Source organism: Benincasa hispida, chromosome 12, assembly GCF_027475165.1.
Source record: "Benincasa hispida cultivar pf3 chromosome 12, pf3_genome.v1.1, whole genome shotgun sequence".
NCBI classification, from domain to species: domain Eukaryota; kingdom Viridiplantae; phylum Streptophyta; class Magnoliopsida; order Cucurbitales; family Cucurbitaceae; genus Benincasa; species Benincasa hispida.
In genome coordinates this window covers 9327936-9355846 of record NC_143489.1, presented here as the reverse complement: position 1 = coordinate 9355846, position 27911 = coordinate 9327936, and the positions used below count along the sequence as shown (strand labels likewise).

At 34.3% G+C, this 27911-nt stretch overlaps 1 protein-coding gene across 1 annotated transcript; it reads left to right on the top strand.

Moving 5' to 3' along the window:
• The first annotated feature begins 13592 nt into the window (after positions 1-13592).
• LOC120067199 (FAM63A-like protein (DUF544)) lies at positions 13593-24695 on the top strand. Its single transcript, XM_039018686.2, has 12 exons — positions 13593-14009; positions 15839-15957; positions 16050-16156; positions 16237-16324; positions 20809-21874; positions 21979-22033; positions 22135-22216; positions 22396-22476; positions 22741-22845; positions 22936-22985; positions 23502-23619; positions 24330-24695. The coding sequence occupies exons 1-12, from the start codon at positions 13820-13822 to the stop codon at positions 24411-24413; spliced, it is 2145 nt and encodes a 714-aa protein (XP_038874614.1). The 5' UTR covers positions 13593-13819; the 3' UTR covers positions 24414-24695.
• Positions 24696-27911: the final 3216 nt, after the last annotated feature.

The window sequence follows — 27911 nt, the reverse complement described above, 5'->3', positions numbered from 1 at the left end:
GAAGTGACAATGTAATAGGGTTGTTTAGACCTTTCTGGGATCATCTCTATGTTGATTGAGAAGTGATATAATAGGATTGTTTAGACCTTCCCGGGGTCTTCTCTATGTTGATCAAGAAGTGATATAATAGGGTTGTCTAGACCTTTCCAAGATCATCCCTATGTTGATCAAATAGGGTTGTTAGACCTTTCTGAGGCTATCCCTATGTTGATCAAAAAGTGACGATATAATAGGTGATATAGACCTTTATAGGGTCATCTCTATATGTGTCAAGATAGAGGTCACGTATCAAGACATTGCTGCAAAAAAAAAAATTAAAATAAAATAAAAAAAAAACTCACCATTTGCAAAGAAAAATAAGGAGTTTGCGAGATTAAAAAAAAAGTTACTCCCTTATATGCAAGTTATGAGTAGCTTTAATTCCTGAAAAAAAGAGGGGGGGGGGCAAGTTAGTAAAATATATTAAATTCCAAATGATGAAAAATGGAAATTAGAAAAAAGATTGAAGGAAGAAAAGGAAAATTTTGAAAAATAAAAGAAAAAATAAGAAAAAAAGAAAGGAAAAAAAAAAGAGTTTTTCTCTTCTTTACCTTTGTTTAAAGATGCTTGAGTTGGGAATGCTGTGGGATCCTATTTATAGAGGATTCACCAAGTTGAATTAGGAAATCAAATTAGGTAAAGGTTTTGTTTGAATTATTAGATTTTATTAGATTTCCTAATTTGATTTTATCCTAATTTCGGATTAAATTAAAAAAAAAAATCAATTAAGGATTCTACCACTATCAAGGTTTTTCTCTTATTTAGATTTTGTCCCCAAATTTATCGCAAGATTTGGACATATTTCAAATTTCATCTCCGAATTCAAATCATCCAAATTTAGCCTCCTATCGCCAAAGGAAAATTAAATTAAGGATGAAATCTCAAATTCATCTCAAATTAAAATTTGGCCATATTCCAAATTTTATCCAAAATTCAAATTACACACATTGTTATCCTCAAGTCAAATTAAATTAAGGATAAAGTCTCAAATTGATATCAAATTCAAATTTGGGTATCTTCCAAATTTTATCTCAAATTCATCCAAATTTATGTTATTATCCATATTTCTAAATCAAATTGAAGGTAAAATCTAAAATTTCTTTCAAATTAAAATTTGGATATATTCCAAATTTTATCTCAAATTTAAATCAAGTTTAGCTTTTGCCCTTCGTCCAAATCAAATTGGAGGCAAAACCTCAAATTAAAATTTGGCCATGTTTCAAATTTTATCCCAAATTCTAGTAGTAAATTCATAGTTTGACTAGCACATCAAATGGAGAGCAAATAACTTATATTTTTACTCAAACTTCATCTTTTTTTAGATTTATTATAAAACCCGAACCCTAATTACTTTAAGTAAGAGTAAGTAATATGATGTCTTCTAATGAGTTAAATGAAGCCATGTTTTAGGAGGGATAGAGGATGGAAGCAAGAAGAAATAAGCTCTTGTGTAGCTAAGTGTAAACCCCAAATTCTAAGTTTCCTAAACAAGCATGTTTAGCCAAAAGAATGATATATTAAATAAGTGAAAAACCATGTTGTTTATAAGAGTTGTTGAGAAAAGAAAAGAAAAACAAAAAATAAGAAAACTCATTTATTGGTTTGGCACGTGGCGGTTAATCCTTGAATTCGGGAGGCGACAGGAAGATTAAAAGGAAGAGGAATTTCGAAAGCTTGGTTTCGGTAATCTACATGAGAAAATTTAGTAAAATTAGTGCCATTTGAAAGCTGAGAGAATCTAGTTTTCAAGGTTGTTTTGCCAGAGAAAGATTTCAGGAGGAGAAGAACAAGAAGTGAAGAAAGAGCAGAAGAGGCAGAATCTCGGATTAATCAGGGCTCGAGGTAAACATTGAAAGCTCTAGGCCAAACTATAAGGAATTTTTGGCTGAAATTTTAAAGTAAGAAATTTAATCAATTCTAAACATGTTTGTAGAAGGAAGTTTCTTTAAAAGGGGTCTGGATTTTGAGTTATGAATTTTTGAAGTTATAACAGAGAATCATGCATAAGCAGACAGTAGCTTGGGAAGAACAAGCAAACAACTCACCATGGAGAGCTATAGCGAGATATGTGAATGAGGATCTCGTTTATGAAGGAAATCTCGTTGATTTTGTGATGAGGATTTCGATTTAGAAGGAAACCTCGCTAGAAATTGGGTTGAATATCGTTGGTAAGGTGAGTATCGCTAGGATGAAAGTCTGCCAGGAAAAGCCTGATCTCGCTCATGAGAATCTCGCTAGTAAAACTGTCTTTGATGATGAAAGTTCCATTAGTAAATGAATTATTTGAGGTATTTTGCTAAGAATTCTAAGTAGTTAACCAGGAATTATGTCCTTTCAGGCCAAGAAGAGCTAGAAGAGGCGTATAACCCGTTAAGAGGCCAATGAGCTGTGAGTGACTATGTGATGATTTAAGGTTTTAATGAGTTAGAAACCATGATTTCCTTGAAGTTATTTCTCATGCTAAGTGTTTATATGAAGTACCAAGCAACCTATGTTTGAAGCTATTTCTCATGCCAAGTAAAATATGTTTTTCATGGAAATTGACATGATTTAAGTATGTTATCTTGTCCAAATACTTCCAGCATGTTTTAGTAACTCCATTTTCATGATGTTTACTAATGTATGAGTGTTTCAAGTATGTTATCTGTGTCTAATGCATGCTAATGGATTTTACGAGCTAGTTCAACATGATTTAGGCCAACTTATTTTACAAAGTGTGAAGCATGGATTAGAGTTAAGCTAAGGCCGAATGAAGCTTGATGTATTATGTCTTAAATACTTAAGGTTGTCAAAGTACATGCGTTAGTATTCCTAAACATAATGAAAAAGGATACTGAAGATAGAGAAAGTATCCTAAAGAGTTTTCTATGCTATATTTGAAAACTAATCTTTTAATGCTCTTCGAGAACTTGATAGCTTAAGTGAGCCGGATACTGAAGGTAAGGAAGGTATCTGAATAAATGTACTTAAGGTGTTGACGGTACATAGAAAACACCACGTGCACGTTGGTAATACGACATCGAGGGATTGAGCAAAAGGGTTCTCCCCGACTAAGGTTGACGTTGAGGGATTGAGCAAAAGGGTTCTCCCCGACTAAGGTTGAAGTTGAGAGATTGAGTAAAAGGGTTATCCCCAACTAAGGTTTACATTGAGGGTTAAATCTAGTAGCTCACTCTCAACTAAGGATAAAAGGAGACCGAAGTATGGGTCTCCTAGGCTATATACTAGCAAAGGGAGGCCGAAGTATGTGTCTTTTGGCCGGTAATAGACGTTGGGAGCTAGAATGGTGTATGCTCGTTCTCAATTAAGGAATAATGATGTTTAATGGTGGTTTAAAGTTTTTATGTACACGTTTGCTTGGTATATTTTAGTTCTAGTATTATGTTTTCAAGCTTTTAGATTAAGCATGAGATTTATGTTTTTATTAAGTCACTCACTGGGCTTCTAGCTCACGTTTTCAAATATTTTTCTTTTCAAGTAGCGATCATATTCCTTAAGGTTGATCCTCCTGCTGCTTGCCACTGAAAAGCCCGGCTTGTTCAGAAGAACTTAGGTTGATGGCTTGTTTATGTACACATATTTTGAGAGGGACTAGGGCTTTGATAGGAATGTTTTGGGCCATTTGTGAATATTTTTCCGTAGATGTTAAGTCATGGTTGTATGCATGTGTTTATGTATCTTTGTAGAACCTTAAGGGAGGCTTGTTGTATGCGTATACTACTAATGTGTTAAACAGACTGGTATTTAGAATAGAAGGCTTTGTTGGTGGGTACTGACAGTAGGGTTAATAACTACCACGGTCATATCCTCATCCAGATTAAAAAGGTAATCTGGGAAGGGGTGTGACATTTATCCACCCACATATGTGTATAAATCTCGAAAAGCAGCATTTATTGAAGGAGAAATTTTGGACCAACCACAAATTGCCATATCATTTACTAAATTAATGACGAAACTCCAAATAATTGTATTCGAGATCATTTAAAAGTTGACATGTGTCCTCAAATTGAAGTTGAAGAGATAAATTGGCAAAATCCGATGATGCCGCATGTTTTCATCACAAATGTTGGATTGAGTGAAATTAATTTTGACCCAATTTGATATTATAATTTGGGCTAAGATCCAGTTGACCCAAAAATGGGCTTAATTTGGCTTAAAGACCAAAATAGGTCCAAGTCCAACTAATTGGGCCAAAGGGTCAGGCCCATGGACCAACCAAGCCCAAATCCACAAAGTTCACCAGAGAATTCTATAAATAGAGGAGCTCTCTTCATTTGTGGGAGTCAACAATTTTACATTATAGAGAGCTCATATAGAATTCTCCCAACAATCAGAAGACTCCTAGACTCCTGAAGTCACAAGTCTCTTGAAGATACAAGGACTCTTCCAAGACTACGTACACCACTTCTTCAAGTCAAGTGTACGCATTCAACTGAGAGAGAATAAGAGGATCAAGTATCAGAGATCAAATCACATCGCATTAAATCAATATTAATACAAGTTTCGTTCCACGAAACAAGTTTATCCAAAAATCTCGTGTGAACAGGTGGAAGTTTATCGATTAAGCCGACAATAATAAGATTGTTTCCAATTTTAATTCCTTCATATGGTACTTCGGCCACTATCATTCAAAAGTCTTATGCTTTCTCTACTACAAATTTTACGTCCACCATTTGAAAGCAAAAGAAATGACTTGCAACATATTTTTTCACGCCTGCTTCTTCAATATCATATTTACTTTGCAAAGCTTTCCATATTTTCTTAGCAAACATGAATGTAGTATTAAAATAACCATAAAAATGATTAACAAGACAATTTAAAAGATAATACCGAAATTTGTACTCATCTTTCTTATACTTGTCAATTTTTTGTTGGTGTCCCATGAATTTTTCAACATCTATGCTTTCACTATCAATTTTTTTTATTTTTTTTCTGTGAGGACATAGGCCACTTAGGGAAGATTAAGGTAGAATACACTTTCCCTTTCCATCTCTTAAAGTCTGTTCCCTTAAATCAAAATGGTTTGTTGAGATTTCCGATATTCTCATTTAGTTTCTCAATAGTAGACTTCATCAATGAATCTCCTTAAAATTGATAGGGAAAATTACAAATAACGAAAGAAAATAGAATAAATATTGAGAAATAGACATGTAAACAATTAGGTTGAGGCACAGATATCTCGCTCTCTTTAAAGAGATTCAGCTCATTTGTTGTGTATATTGAATTTCTTTATATTATCAATCGATGCAACATATATTCTCTGGTCTATCCCCTCTAGGATACAACAAATGAACTGGAGTGTTGTGTAGCTCAAACCACTCTACACTAAAAGGTTGAGCTCAAAACTCCACAACTAAAACACCCTTCTTTTTTGGCCAATTGCTCTTAAAAGTGCTAATAAGAAAAAGTAAAAGAGAAAGATATATTGAGTATCGGTTGATGTGTTGTGTTATGAATTGAGAGAAATAAACACTAGGTATTTATACTAAATTTTTAGATCTAGATAATTAATATATAATTAATGAATTTTATGTTATATTTCTCAAATAACCACAAAAAATACCTTTTTTCTCTAATAAAACCTCTTTTAACTCTTTTTCTCTAATAAAACCTCTTTTAACTCTTAACTTTTAACTTTCTCATGTATAACTTAAAACTCATAAAAAATATTAAAAGTATAACAACAAAAGTAAATTGGAAAATTATAATATAAATTATTTTTTCTCATAATTTGCACTATTTCGATCATAGAATCTAAAATAGTTTTCAGAAATAGAATTACAGTTGACTATCGAAGGCATATTTACTGAATGCAGTGAATTAGAAAATGTAAAATAGAATCCACATTGCCAACCAAATATATTATAAGGCTCCATTTTTTAAAAAAAGTCTCAAACTTACTGTTTTAATTTACACATCTATCTTCTTGAGATGTATCAATTTAAACCTTGAAATTTATGAGTGTATAAATTAATATCGTCCTTCAAACTTAGTAATAAAAATATGATATAAAATATATAATTATTTCATATTAAACTTCTAAATTATTATCTAATAATCAATCAAACTTTTTATTAAAATTTCATTCAAAATTGTCAATGCATTCAATTCTTTGACATTATTGTTTGCCTCGAAATTAGCTTGGTTGCTACAAGAATTTCCTATTCTTCTTTCATTAGGCAGTATTGTCATGATGGTCATTGACACCATCACATTAAATACCTCAAGACAACACAAAAATGTAACATAGATTCTACTAAAGTAATTTATTTCATAACTTGAACCCATTTAATGAAAACCCTTTGATAAATTTGATCATTCACAACCACTCTCGTAATTCTTTAAATTTAATTTTAAATTTAAAATAACATACATATAAGTAATTTTTACTTTAGAGATAATATATTTTTTATCCTTCGATTTTGAAAAATAGATGAATGAAAAATGATGGAGATAATAAGAGGAAAGAGAAAGAATGAAAGGGAAGAAAATATTGAATATATATATATATATATATATTTTGTTTAACAGATGAAAGATCGAATAATCTAAAAGAGGAATGTCAAGTTAATTACTAAAACTAAAGTTATTTCGGTAAAAGATAGTTTTTACTTGATACTAGCAATCTACCCAAAAATCAAGACTTTTTTTTTTACAAGATTCCCAAATATTAAAATCGAAAACTTCCATATTATGAAATTAAATATCAATACCTATTTTAAAGTTTCTTGTTTCTCGATTTTGAAATTTGTGTTGCCACGCGAATCTTGAAATTCATCTCTCTCTTTCCTTAAATATATATTTGTTGACAAATGGGAATACCTACTTCAACTAAATAAAAGGTGCATTAACGTAAGAATAGATTACATGGTTTTGCATTGCAATTTTCAACCTACTCCTAAGAAATATCCACACTTTTTTCCCATCAATAATGATACTTCCTTGTTAAGAAATTGAATGTTGCTATACATTTACACGTTCTCTTCTTAAGATTTTTTTTTAGTACAACAAATGAAATAGAAGATTTAAACATTCAGTCCAATATATTGATTTTGACATTTAAAATATTATTTTCCCTTACCTCTCGGGTCACATGTCGTAAGTCAATTGATTGTGCTTATGTTGTCATATATCATATTGTTTAATAGATACCTTTATTAAATTTTTAATTGTGGAATGTATAATTAGTTTTATTAAACTCCGTTCGACAAAGGTTTTGAAATTTTATATTTTTTACTTTTAAATAACAAAAAAAAAAATCAGCCATTATGGTTTGTTTTGTTAAATTATAAATTTAGACCACAAATTTTAATGTTTGCCTATTTAGTTCCTTAAATTTTGAAAAATACAATTTAATCCAAAACTTTAAAAATTTTAAAATTCTCTAATCTACTAGATATACAAATGAAAGTTTAAGGTTACAACAAATTTAAATTTTTATTTAACATGTCAATTAGTTTTTTTTATTTTTTTAATTTGTCAAAAATCTATTAGACATAAAATTGAAAGAACGACACGAATCTCTTTTTTTTTTATTTGATTTAAAAGAAATAAAATAAATAAACATATGGTTGATAAATGTGTGGAGTAGGGAAATAGACAGATTATTAAAGAGAAAGTTAGAGAGATGAACCCATAGAAAGAGAAATAAATTAGAAAGGGAAATGGAATTTTAAAGAGATAAATGTTAGTGTGAAAATTTAAGAGGAAATACTAAAACTTTCTAGAGAGAAGAATAGAAGAGATATGTTATAACTTAGAATAGAGTGAAATAATATATGTTACATATATTGGAGAGAAATAACGAGAGAAATAAAACTTATGTGAGAGATTTTAAAAATAAAAAGTTTGGAAAAATATTAAAATTTAAGGAAGAGAGAAAAAAAAATATAACGACCCGACTTCCTATAACTTATACTAGATCGTTACTATATGCAAGTATAAATCTCAAAACAACTCTCTCATAAATTTTAACTAAAATTAAAAGAATTTCATTAAATAAATAGTTTTTGTAAAATCTAAATAATTGAAAATCTTTGATCGGGGTCTTTCTGAAATACAAGAACAAAAGTAACTTAATGAAGCTTTAAAAATAAAAAATTCAAACAATGAAACTCTAAGTTCAAACATCAAAACTGGAATTTAAACCATTAAAACATGAAAACATGAGCGGAAGCATCTCTCTGGTCCCAGTAGCACGGTCACGGATTCCTTCTGTCATTTGCCAGTATGTCCTTGCTCTTACCTGAAAATATAACATAAGAAATGATGAGTATAAAATACTCAATAAGTAACCCTACTACCAGAGTCAGGCTATGTGAAACCTGGATTTCCATTTTTCCTTACTTAAGCAGGTGGAAATTAACTAAGTGAAAGTTAAATCCTATGTTGAAGAGGAGGAAATTTCTAAGTGTTAAATAGATTTTCCTTGAGTAGTTTTGAGTTAAGCTTATATTGATGAAAAATTGACTAAGTGTTGGACTAAGCATTGCTATGCATTGGCCATAAGATCTTGGAGAGATTACTTGGGCAAAGGGAGAAGAAAAAGTGTGAATTTGGAAGCTTGACTTTTGGGGAAAAACTTGGGAAAATTGGCTAAGTATAAACCTAATTGATGGATGCGTTGGATGCATTGGATGGTGGATGCGTTGGATGCTTGGATGATGGATGCGTCGGATGCGTTGGATGCATTGGATGCGTTGGATGCGTTGGATAATGGATGCGTTAGATGCGAGGGATGCGTTGGAAGGGTGGTATGCATTCATATGGCTGAAGGAAGAAAGTTGAGTGATGCGTTGGAAGGTTGGATGGCACAAGGGTCGGCTGTGCAGAAGGCATACGAACGCAAGGGTAGGCGAGGACACGGGCAAGGCATGCGCTAGAGGGTGGCATGCGTCGATGCACAGCGCTTATGCGTCGAACGGCCGAGCGAGCCTTACGAGCGATGTTAAGCACCCATGCCAAGTGAGCCTATGCGTCGAGCGACCAAGTGAGCCTTGCGAGTGATGCTAAGCTGTCGTGCCAAGCGATGCGTTGATGCCAAGCTGCCATGCCAAGCGATGCGTTAATGCCAAGCTGCCGGCCAAGCACCCATGCCAAGTGACTCATGCGAGCGATGCGTTGATGACGAGTGAGCTATACGATTGATGCTAAGTAAGCGTCCTATACGTCGAGGCCGTGCGACCTTGTTATGCATTGGAGGTTGACGATAGCTTGCATGATGGATGCGTTGGACAATAGCCATGCAATGGGCTAGGTTGGACACATGGTGGTTGGCCCTTGCGTTGGTTAAGGCTTGCGATGACTAAGTGAGTTGGGTTGGATGGTGCTGTGTTGAAAACCAAGGGGAACCAAGGGTTGTTATGCGTTGATGGCTAACTATGTATTGAACATCTAAGGGTTTGTGGACGCATATGAAGGATGAGCTCATATGGAGGATATCATCTGGACATGTGGCTTGTTAGGAGGAATTTTAAACCTTAAGCAAATTAGATGGATGCATAAGAAGACATGTAAAGGATGAGGGCTATGCGTTGGTGAAAGGAGAGGAAGACACTTTGGCTTGCGCTGATGTAAGAATGCATTGATGGTGTGAAGAAAAGACACTTGGACATGTAGCCAAGTAGGAGGTGTCGGTCGTGGAGCAATCTTGGACGCCTATAAATAGGGCCAAGGACTTCAGATGAGAACTCAAATTCTCTTTAAAGGACATAAAGAAGAGTGTGTGAGGACTAATTGGGAGAAGACCATGCGTTGGTAGCAAGACCATGCATTGGTCAAGAAGTTCCAAGAGGGGAGATGCTGTCGGGCAGAAAAGATAAGAAGTAGCATCAACTTAGAACGAGGAGTTCTCCCAGAATACTCTTGTGTTTGGAGTGATTTCAAAGCCATCTGAAAGTTAAAAGAGTTTAGTTTTCATGGTGGGGCTTTTGAAGAAGAAACTCTAAGGAATCGGGCTCGAAGCTGAGAAAAAGACAGAAGGGTCAGGCTATCAGGTAATCTGGGCCAATATTGATGTTTTGAAGATTCCGGCTAAACCACGAGGATTTCTGCACTAAGATTTTATGGTAAGCTTTTTGAGGCATTTTAGAACATGTTTGCAGAAGGAAGTATCTTAAAATAAGGTCTGGAACTATGAGTAATCTAAGCTGATATTTGAATCTGGAATTTAGGATTCAAAAGGGAACTAAGGAAACCTAAGGAACTTCGGAAAGGAAAGTTCCTAACCAACCAAGGTGAGTGGTTATTGTGTGTTGTATTGTTGATATAATTTCTATATATAGGTAAATATATATAGGGAAAAATGTTAAATTAGCATGATCAGGGATATATGTTTATCTGATTACTATGCTTGTTGAGATATTGCTTGTATGTTTGTTTTGGAAACTAAAATTGTACCCGGGATACATAGTTAGCATGCTTGAAAAGAGTACTTGGCAGGAAAATATAGTTGGCTTCGATCGACGAGAAATGATAGTCAGTGACTACCGGCGGGAAATATAGTCAAGTTACCTAAGCATAGCTAGCGGAAAAATAATCGATGTGCACATTGGCGGGATAGTAGGGTACAGGGAAAGTTTCCACAAGAATTGTTGTTGTCTTAGTATACGTGTGAAAGTATTGGAGATGTTATATTATGTGATAACCAACAATCAAGCTAGGGTTGATTGTTTTAACTAGCGGTCGAGCTGGGGATTGTCCAGCGGTTTGATTGGAAAATAATAACGAACTTGTGGTAATATTCTTGTTGACTATGCATTGCTTTCCCAAAAACATATTTCTGTTGACAAAGTTATTTGTTTATCTAAAGGCACCACTCACTGGGCTTTATAGTTCATGTTTTCCATGTTTTATGTTTTACTCCACCCCCGGTAGCGAAAGGTGAGGAGTTCCAGGGTACTGCTAAGATCAAGGTCTGCCACGTGCCACAGTTATACTTCCGGAGGGTTTTTATAGTTGTTGTTGTAAACTTTGTAGTTAAGTCTTGGAGTTGTATAAATGTTACATTGTTGTAAAATAAAATGGGCCTACTTAATCAGTTGATTGTTCAATTTATACATTAGTATCAGAGTTATTTCCGCAAGAGTTATTAGGCAGTAAGTGTTAACTAAAGGGTTGATAACTGCTGTAGTCACGCCCTTTCCTAGGCTCGGAGGGTAGTCTGGGGCGGGGTGTGACAGGCTAAGTATTTATGTCCAATAAATCCAACATTCTAGTGGGGCATACAAAACCTCTACTTATCATGGATGACCATCTAGTGACTAATTTATCCCAGCCTATGTCGGTGAGATGTACCCACAAATCTCTGGTGAAATCTCGAAGGAGATCACTAACCTCGAAGGAGATTCAGTCTACAGCATCCCCGTAAGCAAAGGCGGACCTAATATTATCTTTCCTCTATTCCCGATATAGCTATAGCACGGTGGAGTTGGCTTCTTTATCTGTGGTCGTGGTGGGGCGTACTCTCAATCTAAGCGGGATACCTTCATAGACCTACGCGAAGCTAGAAGTAACTACTTTCGATTTTTCTTATAGAATAGAAGGCTTTCAATCACTTCGATTTCTAGCAATAAACTCTTCCGGGGGGTTCGATCAGTAGAGGGGACGACTTCGCTTCATTTCTCATCCCGAAGGAGATCACTAACCTTTGATGAAATTCCGAAGGAGATCACTAACCTCTAGTGAAATTCCAAAGGAAACACAAACCTCTAGTGAAATCTCGAATGAGATCACCGAAGGAAATCCTTAACCTTTGATAAAGTCCTGAAGAAGATCACTAATCTCTGGTAAAATCCCGAAGGAGATCACTAACCTTAGGTGAAATCCCGAAGAAGATTACTAACCTCTAATGAATTCCGAAGAACCTCTAAAAGAAAATTAAATTTATAGAGGTATGTTCAAATTTGCACTAAATCATGTAGAAAATTATAATCAAAGCTAAATTGACCATAAGTTCATAAAATTATAAACTAAAGGAGTTTAAAATTAAATAAACCATACTCTTTTTTAGTTTGGGAGCAAGTACTTAAATATTATATATATATAACTCTAAATAGGAGTATATTGCTTTAATCAATTGAATTACGTTCAAGTTTGCAATTAAATGTATAGTTTAATTCACATAGTTTTCTACTTTAGATCTTAAACGACTATTAATATAGTATTAAACATGAATTATTTTATTAAATACATATGAGGTAAGTATTATACTAGTTTGTTTATTGTAGTATCAACATGCCAAAACATCTACCATATGACAAATAGGCAGTGATTTATTCATATTCAATATGTTATGGGTAGATTTTTTGAAGAGCCTGATGGAAAGATATATGAAGGCTTCTAGTAGAGCTCAAATAACTCATGGGAAGAGTATAATGGACCTAAAATGAGCTTAGAAGACCTACGAAAAGAGCTTAGATGAGCTTAGAGAACCCATAAGGAGACCCTAAAGTTAACTCTTAGGAAGCCTAGTGGTCCTTAGAGGCTCCTAGTAAAGCTTGGGAGACCTATGAGAAGAGCCCAATGGACCTAGAGTGAGCTTAGAGGGCTCATGGAAAGTGCCTAAAGGAGCTTAGAAGACCCATGATGAGAGCCTAAAGTGAGCTATGAGGAAGCCTAATGGTCCTTAGAGAACCCGTGAGGAAGCATGAGGAATTGAGAGGACTTATCGGAAGGGTCCAATGGAGCTCGATAGACATATGAAAAACTTAGGAGAGCTCAAAGGACCCATAGAAGCCTAAAAAGCTCAAAAGACCCATGGGGAGAGCCTAAAAGGCTTCAGAGGACCATGAAAGAGTCTAGTGGAGTTCAAAGAACCCATAAAGAAGCCTAGGGAAGCTTGGATAACTCATGAGGAGTTTAGAGATAGTTCAGAAACCAATGGGAGCCTATGAGTAAGATAAGAGACCTTGGAGGACCCATGGAATACCCTAAAGTGATTGAATCTAAAACAATCTAGATTCTCAAAGAGACGAGTCATAAAGAAGAAGTTAAGAATATGAGTGGGTGGTGTACTTTAGCGTTGGTTACAATGATGACATAATCGCTCAGCAGTTATTAACTTAATGATTTAAAAAATTTAAAAGGGACAGTTATAAGCTTGAACGTCAGTTACATATTACTATCCTATATAAATGACCAAAGACACTCGAAGGTATACTTAAAATCCTATACAATTTTCTTCAATGAAATTATTCACAAATTCGAGACTGAATGTCAGAGTGTGTGTGGCTTGACACCATAGCAGTATTTAATTTTTTTTTTTTTGTCTTATAAACACTTAGACTATTTTTTCCGAAATACAAATTTAAGATGATCTATTTTCTGGCATCAACACAATACTTTTTCTTACTGAGGTTTCTATATATAGGAGTTAAGTAAGAGTCGGATTGAAAAAGAGAACGAGAGACATTAATAACAATAATGATGAATGAGCCACTAATGTCCCATTTCAAATTTTGACATAATATATATTCATTGTAATTTATTATCAGGCAATAACGCGTAGTTTTTCGTAACCAAAATTTAATATTAAATGCGTTACCAATTACCATGAAATATAAACACCTTGTTATTTATTAGAAAAAGAAAAAGAGGAAAAAAAAAAAAAAAAATAGAGCCCGGCTGGTCGTTGCCGTCCCACACGCCCATTGCAATTAACAATCTGAAAATCCTTCTCTCATAAATTTTGCATTTCTTTCTTTTTACCATTTCCGAGTGTCAACAAACACATAAGACTGTGAGAGCGAAACGGGATTGCAATTCTCGAGAGAGATTGGCCATGGCGTCTTCTTCTTCCTCTGAAGAATCTCAAAATCAACCACCACAAGAACAGCAGCAACAACACGCGGTGAAGGAGAAGGAAAAGGAAAAGGAGTGCGTTTACAAGACCAAACCCATTCAATTTCTCGGTCGCCCTACGCCTATTGTCCTCCAGAACGATAATGGCCCTTGCCCTCTCCTCGCCATATGTAATCATCTCTCTCTATCTTTATCTTTCGTATCTTAGGGTTTCACTTCTTGATTGTTGTTATCTTTTTCTCCTGCGGCCGACATTTTTTTGGTTGCTGTATGTGTAAGTTTTCGGATGGTTGGAGTTGCTATTTTGAATTTGATTAATTGGAAATAGATATTTGTTTAGACAATGGATTAGCTGCATTTGGAATTGGAGATTCGGAGTTGGATTTATCTTTTTCTGTTTTTCTGATCGCTATGTGTTTGAATGTTGTAATGAGTCCGTCTCCTCTAATGCTGAATAGTCATAGAGATTGTGTTTTTATTAGTGATGATGGAACGTTCTATCGTCTGTAGTACGATTGCTTTTAATTCCTTTCACTCTACCTACTGGTGTATTTAGATTTTGAGTAGTAATAGCCATTTTAGGGTTTAGTACTCCCATTCTCTTCCTGTTCCCTGATTACTTAGCATGGAATGGAGTATCCAACAGACCCACACTCCTTTCTTCTTTTCTTTTTTCCCGGTTTTGGGAGTTATTTTAAATAATTTCCCTTTATAACCTGTTCCAAGAAAGTCCATTGGTAAATGATTTAGAGACTATGAATGTTTTGAATTTTGAATTCTTTTTCAATGAGATAGATATGAAATGAATTTATTTAGGTTTTTTTTTTTCTTTTTTTTGAATATGAGCACTTCTTTTAAATATATTATATTCTTTTGATCCATCAGAACTAAAAGTCCAGTAAGGTTCGAGTTGTTCATAGCTTCCTTTTAAATTAAAACTCCAGCATGCCACATGGAAAATTTTCATTTTAGACTGGACTTTTGTTTTATCTGTATGTACAAGTACAAATAGGAAATATTGGAATTCGCTCACAACTTATTATGATTTCAAATTATTTGAAGTAGTGGAGAAATATAGAGACCATAAACTTGAGGGCAAATGCTTTGTATCTTCTTTACTTTACTATTGTCTCTCAACTGTTCATTTGGAATCTAATGCACACACAATGAGGGTCATTCTGTCCAATTATAAATGCTAATTTCATCCAAATCAGTCCAACAGCCTCTTAACAGAAGTGAAGAATTGAAAAATGATGGTGAAAACCATTGAGCTTTTTTCTCATTAGTTGTTATCAGATGTATAGTGCAGTCATATATTTAGCCTGAGGAAAAACCCCGCTCACAGCTCTTTCAGTGTAACCAAATTACAACTCTAGTAACAAATAACTAATCAATGATAAAATTGAAATATAGCAGCTTAATCAACGATAAAATTGAAAAATAACAGCTTAATCAACGATAAAGTTGAAAAATAGCAGCTTAACAGTTTAATAATGTACAAAACAATGGACTAATAATACCCAGGGGGTTGGTAGATGTTGGAAATTCCATTATGTTTTACAACATCCAATCGATGGTCTTCTCAAATCTCACTATAGAATTATAGTCTTGTTCAAACACTATGAAGGGAGAACTTTTTCTCTAACAAAACAAAACTAAAGAATTTTTTTCCGTTAGTAATAAATTATGCATTGAAAATATTATTTGTGCTGTGCGTTGCTTAACAGAATATTGTGCACCTCTTTTATGTTGGTTGTTGCCCCCTGCCCCCCCTGCTTGGATGTATTAGAATCAATAGTTATAAAGATATCAAAGTTGTTAGCTACCTGAATATTGATAAAAACAGAAATGAAAAATTTTCGTAGCAATATAAAGGTAGATAAGGAGGCTATTGTATAAAGATTCTATTATTTTATTGTTATTTGGTATGTCTTTTACCGGCTTTTCAGTTAGACTAGTGAAAGTTCATCTTTGGTCATTCATGTTGGGGCTGTTGCAGGTAATGTTCTCTTGTTGCGGAACAACTTAAATTTGGGTCCAGATGCAACTGAAGTATCACAGGAAAAATTGTTGTCTCTAGTTGCTGAACGGTTGATTGATTCAAATAGTAATGTTGATGTAAATAGTTTTCTTCTATATACTATATGAAAATTTTCTCCCACCTGGTTTCACATTGTTCAGTTCTTAGATATTCTCTTGTTGGGTAACAGAACAAAGATGCTGGTTTTGTTGAGAATCAACAACAGAACATTGCAGATGCCATTGATCTGCTGCCTCGGCTAGCAACAGGGATAGATGTAAATATTAAGTTTAGAAGGTAGTATAGGCTTTAATCCTCATCTTTTCCTTTTGTTTTCATCTGCATTTTCTGAACTAAGTTTGATGTTGTACTTGCAGGATTGATGATTTTGAATTCACTCCAGAATGTGCGATTTTTGATTTGCTGGATATTCCTCTATATCATGGTTGGATAGTTGATCCTCAGGTTCTTATATACTTTCTTTCTAATTGCTATGATAAATTTAATTAACCATACTATGAAGTTTCTTCTGCTCTATGTTGGTTTCGTTGTTCCTATTTTTGAGTTGTAGGCTTGTGGCTTTATCAATGTTATTTTTAACCAGCAACAAAACTTTTCATTGAAAAAATGAAAAAAAGGCTAATGTGTAAAAGCTACAAACTCAGGAGTGAAAAGAATAAAAACCAAAGTTGGAAAGGAAAGGGTAAATGAAAATATTCCAATTTATACAAATGTCATGGAAGCAGTAAACGAGTTGGAAAGAGAGCATCAAAGTATTTGAGAATGCAAAGGCAAGGAAAGGCCTCATAAAATCTGATGGACGTTACTTTCGGCATCTGAAGAGAAAACCCACTGCAAATTGAAAATGCCGTGCAATTTGAATGAATGAGAAATTCCCTGCTTCATGAGAAAAGCAACAAACCGAAGGCATAAGACTTGAGTGAGGAAGCTTCCTTTGAAGAACTTACAACTATATAGCAAAATCCAATAGAATGTTAACTCTTTTTGGACAATTAGATTCCCACATTATCGAGAATAAATCCAGTATTAAAATTTCCAACAGACAATTGAAATCAACAATTTTCTCATATTTTAGAAGTCTACTAAAAATAATACTCAGGCAAGCCACTGAGATTCCCAAAAAAACAGAAATTGAACAGTTTGGAAATGAAGAGATGCTGAATCATAAATGAAAACTTCTCTTCAGAGGAACTTCATGCCAAAACAGAATACTAGAACCAGTTCCTAAAGTGAAGGGAGCATAATATTCCACTGATTTCCAGACCTTTGGAATTCTATTCCGTAGGCTGTTGAAGACTAAAATTTGATCTCCCAATAGTATGCCAACCAAACTAATAAGAATCCTGTATACTAGCTATGACTTTTCTCCAAAAAGCTTGAGGCTCATCGATATATCTTCTACCCCATTTAGCTTTCAAAACTAAATGTCTGTTCTTTAAATCCTCGGATACCCAAACCTCCATCATGTTGAGATTTGGAGACTAAACTCCATCTAACAAGATGATTTATCCTCCCACCAATCCTTCCTTGCCAAACAATCTTCCTCATCTTTCTTTCTATTTTCAAACCAATATTAGAGGGAATAAGAGAGACATATAATATTAGGGAAGATTAGAAAGAGAGGTTGAAAATGAAGCATTTCTTGGATGACCTCCAAGAGGTAGACCAAGGTATGATAATATTACTCAAGGATGAAGAGATTTCAACAGTTTTCAAAAGTAATTTCAGTTGTCTAAGGCCAATCTTCAGCCGATTCTAGCAAATGGAGTGCTTCTGGGTCTTTTTCAGTGAAAATTGAAATCTCTTTTTAGTAAGTTAAATATTGCTTCTTCTTGGCCAAGACCGAAAGCCCAAAAAGAATGAACATTCTTTCTTGGATTTTGCAGACAAGTTGTCTTAATACAGAAGATTATCTTTAGAAGAAACTAGCCTCCTCTTGTCTTCATCCATCATTGTGTTTTCTTTGTCATTTAGATGGGGAATCTCTTAGGGGGCATTTGGGACGTTGAGTTGGTTATTATAGTTGGTGAGTTATAATAGTCTGTGGGTTATAATAGTTTGTATTAAGAGTGCAGATTTTTTTAGTTTGGATTATTATAGTCTATGTTTGGAGTGCAAACATTGTAGCAAAGAAAAAAAATGATGGGTGAGAAATGGTAAATACGGTAGCAAATAGTAAATATGGTAGCAAAGAGAGTTTTGAAATAGTATTTACTATACTTAATTGTAGGTTATAAATACTAAATAGTGGTAAATGCCACTATTATATTTGGTGTCCCAAACATGGAGTGGGCTATAATCACACACTCCACCAACTTCAAGTTGGTCCCCCCTCGCCTCTCTTACTTTTTATAGTGTTCTTTTGCCCAAGTTTGCTGGTTAAAATTGTTTAGCTCTTTCAACAATCAACAGTCATTGGGTGTTTTCTCATTGTGCCAAAGACCACGTTCTTCAACTTTTCTCGAGGCCTTCATTTATATTGCGCCCTCATTTACTTTGGGCAAATGCTGTTAAAGCTGTGCTCTCAGAAATATGAATGGAAAGGAATTTGTGAATTTCTGAAGAAAAGAATACAACTTAACATGTTCGTTTTGATGCAATACATCTTAAAGCCTCCCTTTGGTGTTCTCTCTCCAATGCTTTAGGCAACTTCTCTCTTCAGGATATAAACTTTAACTCAAATGCTTTTATCTTTTCTCAGTAGTTTTGTTTTTCACTTTTGCTTGTTTGTTTTCACTGTCTTTTCTGCACTATCACTCATATGGATTTGTATCATTTGAGCATTAGTCTCTTTCCTTATTTCAATGCGAAGTTTTATATTTTGTTCAAGCACAGATTCAATCTTACAACTAAAATGAGAAGAATTTTGCTGCTGTATGAATCCTCAACATTAGTACCACCAAATAGAAAACTTTCGCCAATTAAGTTTGAGCCTAGAAAACTTCTCAAAAACCTCCACTATTGAGGATTAAAGCCTCCCTTTGGTGTTCTCTCTCCAAAGCTTTTGGCAACTTCTCTCTTCAGGATATAAACTTAAAACTCAAATGCTTTTATCTTTTCTAAGTAGTTTTGTTTTTTCACTGTTGCTTGTTTGTTTTCACTGTTGCTTGTTTGTTTTCACTGTCTTTTCTGCACTCACTCTTATATGGAGTTTGTATTATTTGAGCATTAGTCTCTTTTCCTTATTTCAATGCGAAGTTTTATATTTTGTTCAAGTAGAGATTCAATCTTACAACTAAAATGAGAAGAATTTTGCTGCTGTATGAATCCTCAGCATCAGTACCACCAAATCAAAGACTTTTGCCAATTAATTTTGAGCCTAGAAATCTTGAAAACCTCCACTGTTTTGATTAAAATCACCAGCATCAAACCAGCATATAATAACAGAGTATCATTTGCAAATTGAAGAATTGAAACTTGATTGTTGTCCACCCTCATTTTAAAGCCATCATGTAAGCCTCTAGGAACACAATTTAAAACAAGTGCACTAAGAACTTCGGAAACCAAGAAATAGGGAAGGAGAAAGAGGATCTTATATCCTACGAATTACCTTTTAACAACCAAATGTAGTGGGGTTAGATGGTTGTTCATGGATACTCACAGATATTTAGAAAAATAATCAACGGTAAATTCATTGGGACTTGGGGCTTTTTTTCTAGACCTTTAATAGCTTTCCATATTCCTCATAAAAAAAGTCATTAACAAACCGATTTCAGCTACTGAAACAACATTCCACAGGTGATGGTAAGGAATGGATCTTGCATCTGGAAGCTTAGTATATAAAAAAGGAGAACAAAACCAATAATCTCAGCTTCAATTGCACTAGAAACCAATAATGAAATACCATTTACTGATTGGAGCTCTGAAATCAGAAGCTCTCTTTTTGCTGCCAAAAAACGGTTGAAAAAGCTAGTGTTCCTATTTCCAGCTTTAAACCACTGCAATGTAGGTTTTTTAAATCATTTTTTTTCGTCCAAATAGTGTTCCATTAATTCATCTTTAGCTAAAACACGGGAGTTACTTTATTGAAAAGAAAGAAACCCTGATTCTGATTTCTTACCCAGCAAATGAATTTCTGCAAGCAGGTGTTTCTCCACAACTTTCCTCTTTACTTCTTGATTAGCATGCAATGACTTTAGGACACATTCTAAGTTCTGAAACTTTAGAGATGGGAAAACCAGCCCAACCAAAAAATTTATCCTCTGGTAAAGACTAGTGACTTAAATCAAGACAAATCTTATATCATTTAGCCGATAATTGTAAAACTGTAAAGGAGATGGGCACCATAAAGGCTTGTGGCTTTATCAATGTCTTTGAAGTCCAAAATATTCTTTTGATTCTTTTAGTTTCTGTTTATGTATTTGTGATTCCGTCCAAAGACTTTTATGATTTCTGTTCATATTATATATATATATATATATATATATTAGGTATTTGAAATTTCTTGGAGAAATGTTTTGTTACTGGCAAAACTCTGGTGGCCGTAGTTGTTTTTGGAGTTCCTGTTTTGTTCATAGGATATTGGAGTAATTACAGAGTTAGGGGAGAATTTTAATTAGAAGGGCAGGATGATGAAGGCTGTGTGGTAGCCTTGGACTGATATCGAAGTATTGTGGGAAACCTTGGACTATATTCAAGATGATCTGTTGATGTTTGCCTTCAGGGCTCATGATCACCTGGATCCTCTGAACTCTACCTACTAGCCTGTTATTTCTTGATATGCTACCACCCTAGAACTTGTTGGCAGTTGGCATGAAGATATATTTGTTGCGATTTTTAAACTCAAATATATATTTTGAAAAATTTTACAGACCCATTATTGCTAGTGGGAGTAGAGCTCTGGTATTCTTTAGGCCGCTATTTGGTTTGACCTTTTCATTTAACACCCCTCCTCCCCAATTTGTTTCATCCTATCTTTCTGTGTGTAGGATCACGAAACTGCCAGTGCAATTGATTCCAAGTCCTACAACGCTATTATGGAGGAGCTCGTTGCTCTGGAAACGCAACACATGGAGGGTCAATGTAAGAACAATCCTGAAGATGATTGTATTGATTTTGTAGCTGCGACAACAGCCACACTTGGAGTTCCGTCTCCAAATCTTTCAAAAGTTCGATCTTTTGATGAATCGCCTCGTTCAATCTCTGATGAGCAACAAATGAGAAAAGGGGATCTTGAAGAAGAGGCAGAGTTATTGAAAGCCTTGAAATTGTCTGAAACTGAAACACCAATTTTCATGGCTAATCATGGTATGGTCAGTGCTGAGGGGGACACTAACTCTATCAAATTGGACGAGGAGCCATCTCCTGAGAAGGTTTCAGTCATAGATGCTGTGGAGAAGACCATAGTAAAAGACATCTGTGCTGCAGACAATAATCTTAACCAGCAGTCAGGTTCATCCATTGCAGATTCTGGCAAAACCTCGTTGAACAACAGTGATGAAGATGTGTCACCTCTTCCCAATACCACAGAGCAAGCAAGCTCTTCACCATTAAAGACTGATGCGGGAAAGCACCTTGATCAGACTGTTGAGTCTGAAGGGTATAAGATTTGCCATGTGGAGAAGGACAATCCTGAAACATTGATTGAGACTGTCACCAGTTCTGGAAGAGATGGTGCATTGGTGAATGAGAGTTCTGAGGATACTTCTCAAATGAATGATAAAAGCCCTTTTCCAGCCGCTTGTGAAACAGTTGATCATAGGCCAGTTGATAAGGAAGACCCAATTGAACTATCAGGGCTATCTCCGTCTGTTACTTGTACAGATTCAGAAGGTGGTAAAATCCAATGTATTGAGACACCTGAAGGTTTGACTTCAACTGTTGGTAGTGAGCCCATATATGAAGGTGAGGAATGTATACTGGATCCAAGAAGTACAGTTCTTGAAGATCGAGAGCCCGTATATGAAGGTGAAGTTGTTCTTGCGGAACAGGGTTGTGGAAGCTCCATAAATTTCTGTAATACACCGTCAAAGGTTGAAATTAGTCCTAAACAAGGTAAAAGTGATTAATACCATAAAGGTTAATGATCTTTCCACTTGCCAATATTATATTTATGCCCTTAAACTCATCATGTAAAATCTCTTCTTAATTGTTATCAGGGGAGCTGATCAGGAATTTTTTAAAGAATAATGCAAGCCAGCTAACTTTTTATGGGTCGGTTCTTTCTTGTCATTCTTACTTTCTTTGCTGGACATTTTTGTTTAGTTACACTGTAATGTGTAGTTCCTCCATGGTTATCATTGTTGCTTTTGCAGCCTTTTCTGCTTACAAGATGGTCTTAAAGAGCGTGAGCTTTGTGTTTTCTTCCGTAATAATCACTTCAGCACCATGTTTAAGGTCAGCAAGATTCGAAGCTGTACTATATTGTGTGTGTGTGTGTGTGTGTTTGGCCCCCAGAGCTGTTTGTTAACAGTTCTTAATTTGACAAATGTTGGGTTTCAGCTTGTTTTACATTTGGCTGACCCCATACTTATACTTGAACAATAAATACCAACTTTGTCTCATCTCATCCTCAGCTTGATGGCCAGCTTTATCTCTTAGCTACAGACCAAGGCTACATTCATCAACCTGATTTGGTGTGGGAAAAGCTAAATGAGGTAAAATTTACTTAATGACTCTTCTATATGGCATATAGAACTCAGGTGCGTCGCTTCATTAAAATTAGTTTAAAAAACTGTAATAGACATCACTGCAATATTGATAGTTTAATGTATTCGGAAACATCTTTTACATGTTCACCTTGATATTTCTCTTAGCTATCTTAAACCCAATTCAGACCCTGCAATTGTACTAATGGAACCTTGCTTTGACGCCGTTTGTCAATTGTTCTATCCAACTTCTAACTCCAAATATTATTGCAGGTAAATGGAGACACTTTATTTATGACGAGTAATTTCAAAGAATTCAAAGTAGAAAGTCCTTCAAATGAGTCTTGGGATGAACATAATGCCATGACAAGCACAGCGGTTTGTGTTATAAATATTTTTACAATTTTTTACTGCCATGAATTTTTTTCCTTCAGCAATTTACCGAAACTATTTTGTACATGTTTGCAGGACTATCTTGCAAGCATTGATGCTACCAAACATGCTGGAAAGGATTTGAAGTAACTTCCTATCTCGTTACTTCTAGTATATTACTCTTCTCACAAAAACATGCAAATGAATGCAGCGGAATACTTACTTTCTTAAATTATATTTTGTTTGTGTGGTTGTCATTGATGATCATTCCGTACATATTTTCTTATATTTATGTTTTTTCGCATTGGGTGGGCCTGTTCTCTCAGGGAACTTAAAAGGGTGATGGTTTTGCCCCCGCGTAATCCTTGTTATGCATGATTTCATTCCCGAACTGTAAAATAGATTGGTTAGCTGGAAATTCAAGTTTCCTAAGTATTCAAAAGTGGGATTGGAGTTTGTAAGAATACCCAGTTCTTTTCGAATTAGGGGGGAAAGGGGAAAAAAGATTACAATATAGTGTTTTTAGAAATTCACTTGAAGCTTGAAGTACATGCCAGATCCAATTTCAGTTATTAATTTAGAAATCTGATGCATATGTTATACAGAGTAGAGCCGACAGCTGAATGATCATAATGATACTTTTGCTTTCATTTTTATCCCAGTTCTGACCTGCAATTAGCAATAGCCCTGCAACAGCAAGAATTTGAACAACAACCACAGCGACACAATGTGCAGCAGCCATCTTCAGGCGGCAGTTCAAGGCTGATCGTGGGTCCTCAGGTAGAGTTTGCTAATGGGCCTTATACGTTCTTGCTCTAGATTCTCTGCATCCATCTTTTATATTTTATGACATAGTTCGTTGGGACCTGGCCACCTATGATTTCCGCAGTTGGTTTTCTTTATTAATTTATTTGTTCCACATTCACAAGCATATGTAGAAAACTAGCCAAAAAAGACATACCCACAATGAGAAGTCTAGGTTATATTGCAAATTTAGTGGAACTTTTGAAATTGTGTTTATGAGGTGTTGCGCTTTAATAAATATCTAATACTAATAGATTCCAAAATTTTACAAGTATCTGTTTAAAATCTACGGTCCTAGTAAATACAAAGTTGAATTTTGTGTCCGGTTGGTGTTTGTATTTTAAATAAATGTCTATTAAGTTGAAGGACTTATTGGACAAAACTTGAAAACTACAAAAACCTGTTAGATGCTTTTGAAGTTCATAAATATATTGGGCACAATTGAAAGATTATTGACTTATTAAACACCTTTTAAAATTTTAAGAACCTATTAGATACAAGTTTGAAGGTCTAGGAATAAACTTGTAAGTCCTAAATTCTCTAAACACGAGAACTGCCAATCTAATTCTATTGCTTTTATTTTTATTTTCTATTAGTAAAAAAAGCATAACTGTTTTAAAAAGGGCCCCATTTCCATCTCCCATTTACTTCAAATAAGTAGTTGGTAGCTGAGAATCATTTTGCAGGTGTCTAGAACTAGTGGGAAAACCCCGCCATCTTCTTCCTCAAGGACTGACACGAAATCGAAGGAAAAATGCAGTGTGATGTGAATTTTGATTTGCAGATTCAATAGAAAATCATTTTTATTTTGATTTTTGTTTATTTTATTTTATTCCCTTGTAAATGGTTTGTTGTCTTCTCAATGGAACCACATGCTGTTGACTAACCTAATTCCTTATGAGAGTTTGGATACAGTTTTCCATTTTGTATATAGTGGAGTATATATATCCCATTCCCCCATTTCTGTAGGCTCATAAAAGCTTCAGAGAGATAGTCATATGTAAGAAATGCAGAGTTATCTCTGTTCTCTTAAATATTAATTGGAACGCCAAGTAAGCTCCCCCTCTCTCTTCCTTATATTTCACTACAGAAACAAAAGAGTTCATTTCAATACTCTTTAACTTCACTTCAGCTTTGTTTCTAAGATGGTACTGGTGAAGATTGGTTTTGCTGACCACCAATTTTAGTATTCTTCCCTTATCATGGTTAAGTCTCGACTGGATCTATGCTTGAGGTACCCTAAAAAACGTTACGATATGGGTCTTTAGGTGCTGGTTTTAGTTGAAAGAAAAAAAAAGGATTTTTATTGGCAAGAGAAAAACAGCAAATGATCAGTCACAATCAGCATCGTGTGTTCAAAGATCTTATGGGACCATATATTTAATTGACTTCAAAATGTATTTGGAATGTTGGTAGAACGATTTCACTGTAGTTGAGATTAAGCCCTCTGGTTTGGTGAATTATTGTTATCTATTTTTGGGTGTTTAAAAATATATTGAAAACTACCTCGTATGTATTTTTAGTATATAAGATATATTGTACAGATTATCTTGTTCATATATTTATGAGATATACCTTGGTTTATTTCTAAAAAAATCAAATAATATTGTATATATTAAATATATCTTGTTTTCTTGTTAATTCTTGCTTGGAAACAATGTTTAAATATTTAGAAAATTCTTTCTTACTTGTATATGTTTGGAAAAGAAATCCATTTTGGTAAGTTTATAATAGTGAGAAACTTTCTTTATTTGCTTCTTTTGATATATATATATATATATATTAATGGGAAAATATCTTTTTGGTCTCTAACTTTTGAGAAATAGATATTCTCTCCCCTCTCCATTGCTAAATTTCCCAAAAAAAAAATGAAAATTAAAAAAAAAATGAAAATTAAAACAATTGTTTTTATCTAAATTCAAAAAAATTTTCATATTTTCAAAACAATTAAAAAATTTTCAAAAAAATAGATATTCTCATATTTTCTCACCTAAATTCAAAAAAATTAAAACAATTGTTTTTATCTAAAAAGAATATGAGCAGCAACAACAGTTGTAATAGTAGTGTATAAAAAGGGTGAACATCATGATGAACCACTGTGGCTCAACCATGGCTAAACTTCATATAATTACCAAAACCAAAATGAATCAGTCCAATCAATTTCGATTTTTTTCCCAATTTTTTTTTTGAAAGTTTAGCACATGGTGGGAGAGGTGAGAGAGTACGAGAGAGATGAGAATTAAAGATTTTTCATATTTTTTGAATTTTTCTGAAAATTTAGCAATGGAAAAGAGGAGAGAGAATAAGAGAGAGAAAGAAGGGGAGAAGAGAAAGGAGAGGGAAAAGAAGAGAGATGAGAGAAATATTAAAAAATAATTTTTTTCCGACTTATCTTACCACCTCATCTAGTTAATTTTTTTATTCAAAGTTAATGACTTCTTTTTAATATTCTTTTTAATGGAGAGATTTTCTAAACTTATTCTTAAAAACTTAGGGACTAAATTAACTAATTTCAAATATGAGGGACTAAATGCACCTATTTCTCAAAACTTAGGAACCAAAAAGGTATTTTTAAATTTGAATGGTAAGGAGAGTTGAAAAGGTAAATTGGGTCAAACATTCTAAAATAAGAGTTCATTAGGCTATTTATGTAAAAAAAAAAAAAAAAAAATTCAGATAATTGTCAATTGTGTAATTAGACCTATTTAATATTTATTTAAGCTATAGAAAGATTTAGAGAATTGAGCTTGTTGATTGAGAAACTTCAATCAATAAAATTTTGTTACGTCACCACAACAAAAACCCAAGCTTATTGTGGAATTATAAATTGGATCAGATTGTGTAATTAAAATCGCTTGAATCCAAGTCCAACCCAACTCAAGCCCGTGATAGAAATTCAGGCCAAAGAAAAGAATGGGCCTAAGCCCAACTTTAGCCCAAGCCCAAAAGCATTTAGGTCGAAACCCATGTAAGGCACGTGGAAATCCTCTATAAATAGAGGCCTTATCCCTTCATTTGGAAGGGGTTGGAAGAACTAAAGACCAAAGCTTTTTGAAGATCTGTAGTTCTAAAGATTGAAGCCTTGAAGATCTAAAGAATATAACTTATTTCAAGCTCTGAAGACTGAAGCTCTGAAGCTTTCAAATTCTGAAGGTCGAAGCATTAAAGCTTCGAAGACCTTAAGAATATAACACCTTGCAAGCTTTGAAGATCGGAAGAAAACAACTCCTCTCAAACTCTTAAGATTTGAAGAATACAACTCCCAGCAAGCTCCGAAGATATGAAGAATACAATTCCTCCCACGCTCTAAAGATCTAAAGAATACAACTCTTCTGAAGTTCCTAAATTCATAAGCTCCAAAGGCCGATTTGAGCAGATCAATAAGCCAGAGACCGATCCAAACTAATCAACAAGCCCAAAAGCTGATCCTTCAAGAAGATCAACAAGCCCAGAAGTCGGTCCTCCAAGAAGATCAACAAGCCCAAAGACTGATCATCTAAGAAGATTAACAAACCTAAATATTAAATTTTATTTATTTTTTTAGAGAAAGCATCAAAGAATTATGTATTAGAGATTGTACTCACTATATTAAAGAAATTAATACAAATACAAAATTCAAATTCCATGAATTAAATTCCTTCGAAAATCTTGTGAACAGATTGACACGCCTAATGGGACCATCTCTACCTTTCATCTCTTTCTCTACAACAAAAAAAGTAATGACATCTAAAAATAACACTTTCAAAACTTAAAGCGATGTTTACACGAGAATAATTACTCGAAGTTGTTCCAAGGAAATTCAACGATTTGAAGAGTTGCCACCCTTTGAGGTCGCGAAGAATATATGGGAGCAACTGTCGAAATTAACAAATAGTGGGATTGTCACCAAAGAGAATCTATTGCCTAATGAAGTCACTTCATCTTTTGAACAATAAAGCAAATAAAATTCAAATATAATATCAGTCATGATGACAAGCGTGGGTGAAGATGAAGAAAGAATGGCTGAACTAAAAAAGAAGGTGAGCATGCTAATGAAGGCAATCAAAAAGAGAGATTATGAAATCACGTCTCTAAAGAATCACACTGGAAGTTGTGATGCTACTAAATCAAGCCAAGTACTTGCTGTCAATGATAACGACAAAGGGAAGACACTCTTGCAAGAAAACCAACAACAACAATCAACTTCAATTGCTTTGTTATTAGTGCAATAATTGCAAGATATGATCACAAACTCTATCAGGGCCTAGTATGGTGGTCCTTCTTAAAGT

Excerpts from the sequence above, each read along its gene's own strand:
- LOC120067199 (XM_039018686.2), top strand. The coding sequence starts at position 13,820 with ATGGCGTCTTCTTCTTCCTCTGAAGAATCTCAAAATCAACCACCACAA. Across the intron at positions 21,875-21,978 it reads TGAAATTAGTCCTAAACAAG|GGGAGCTGATCAGGAATTTT; the intron begins GTAAAAGTGATT and ends AATTGTTATCAG. Across the intron at positions 23,620-24,329 it reads GGCTGATCGTGGGTCCTCAG|GTGTCTAGAACTAGTGGGAA; the intron begins GTAGAGTTTGCT and ends ATCATTTTGCAG.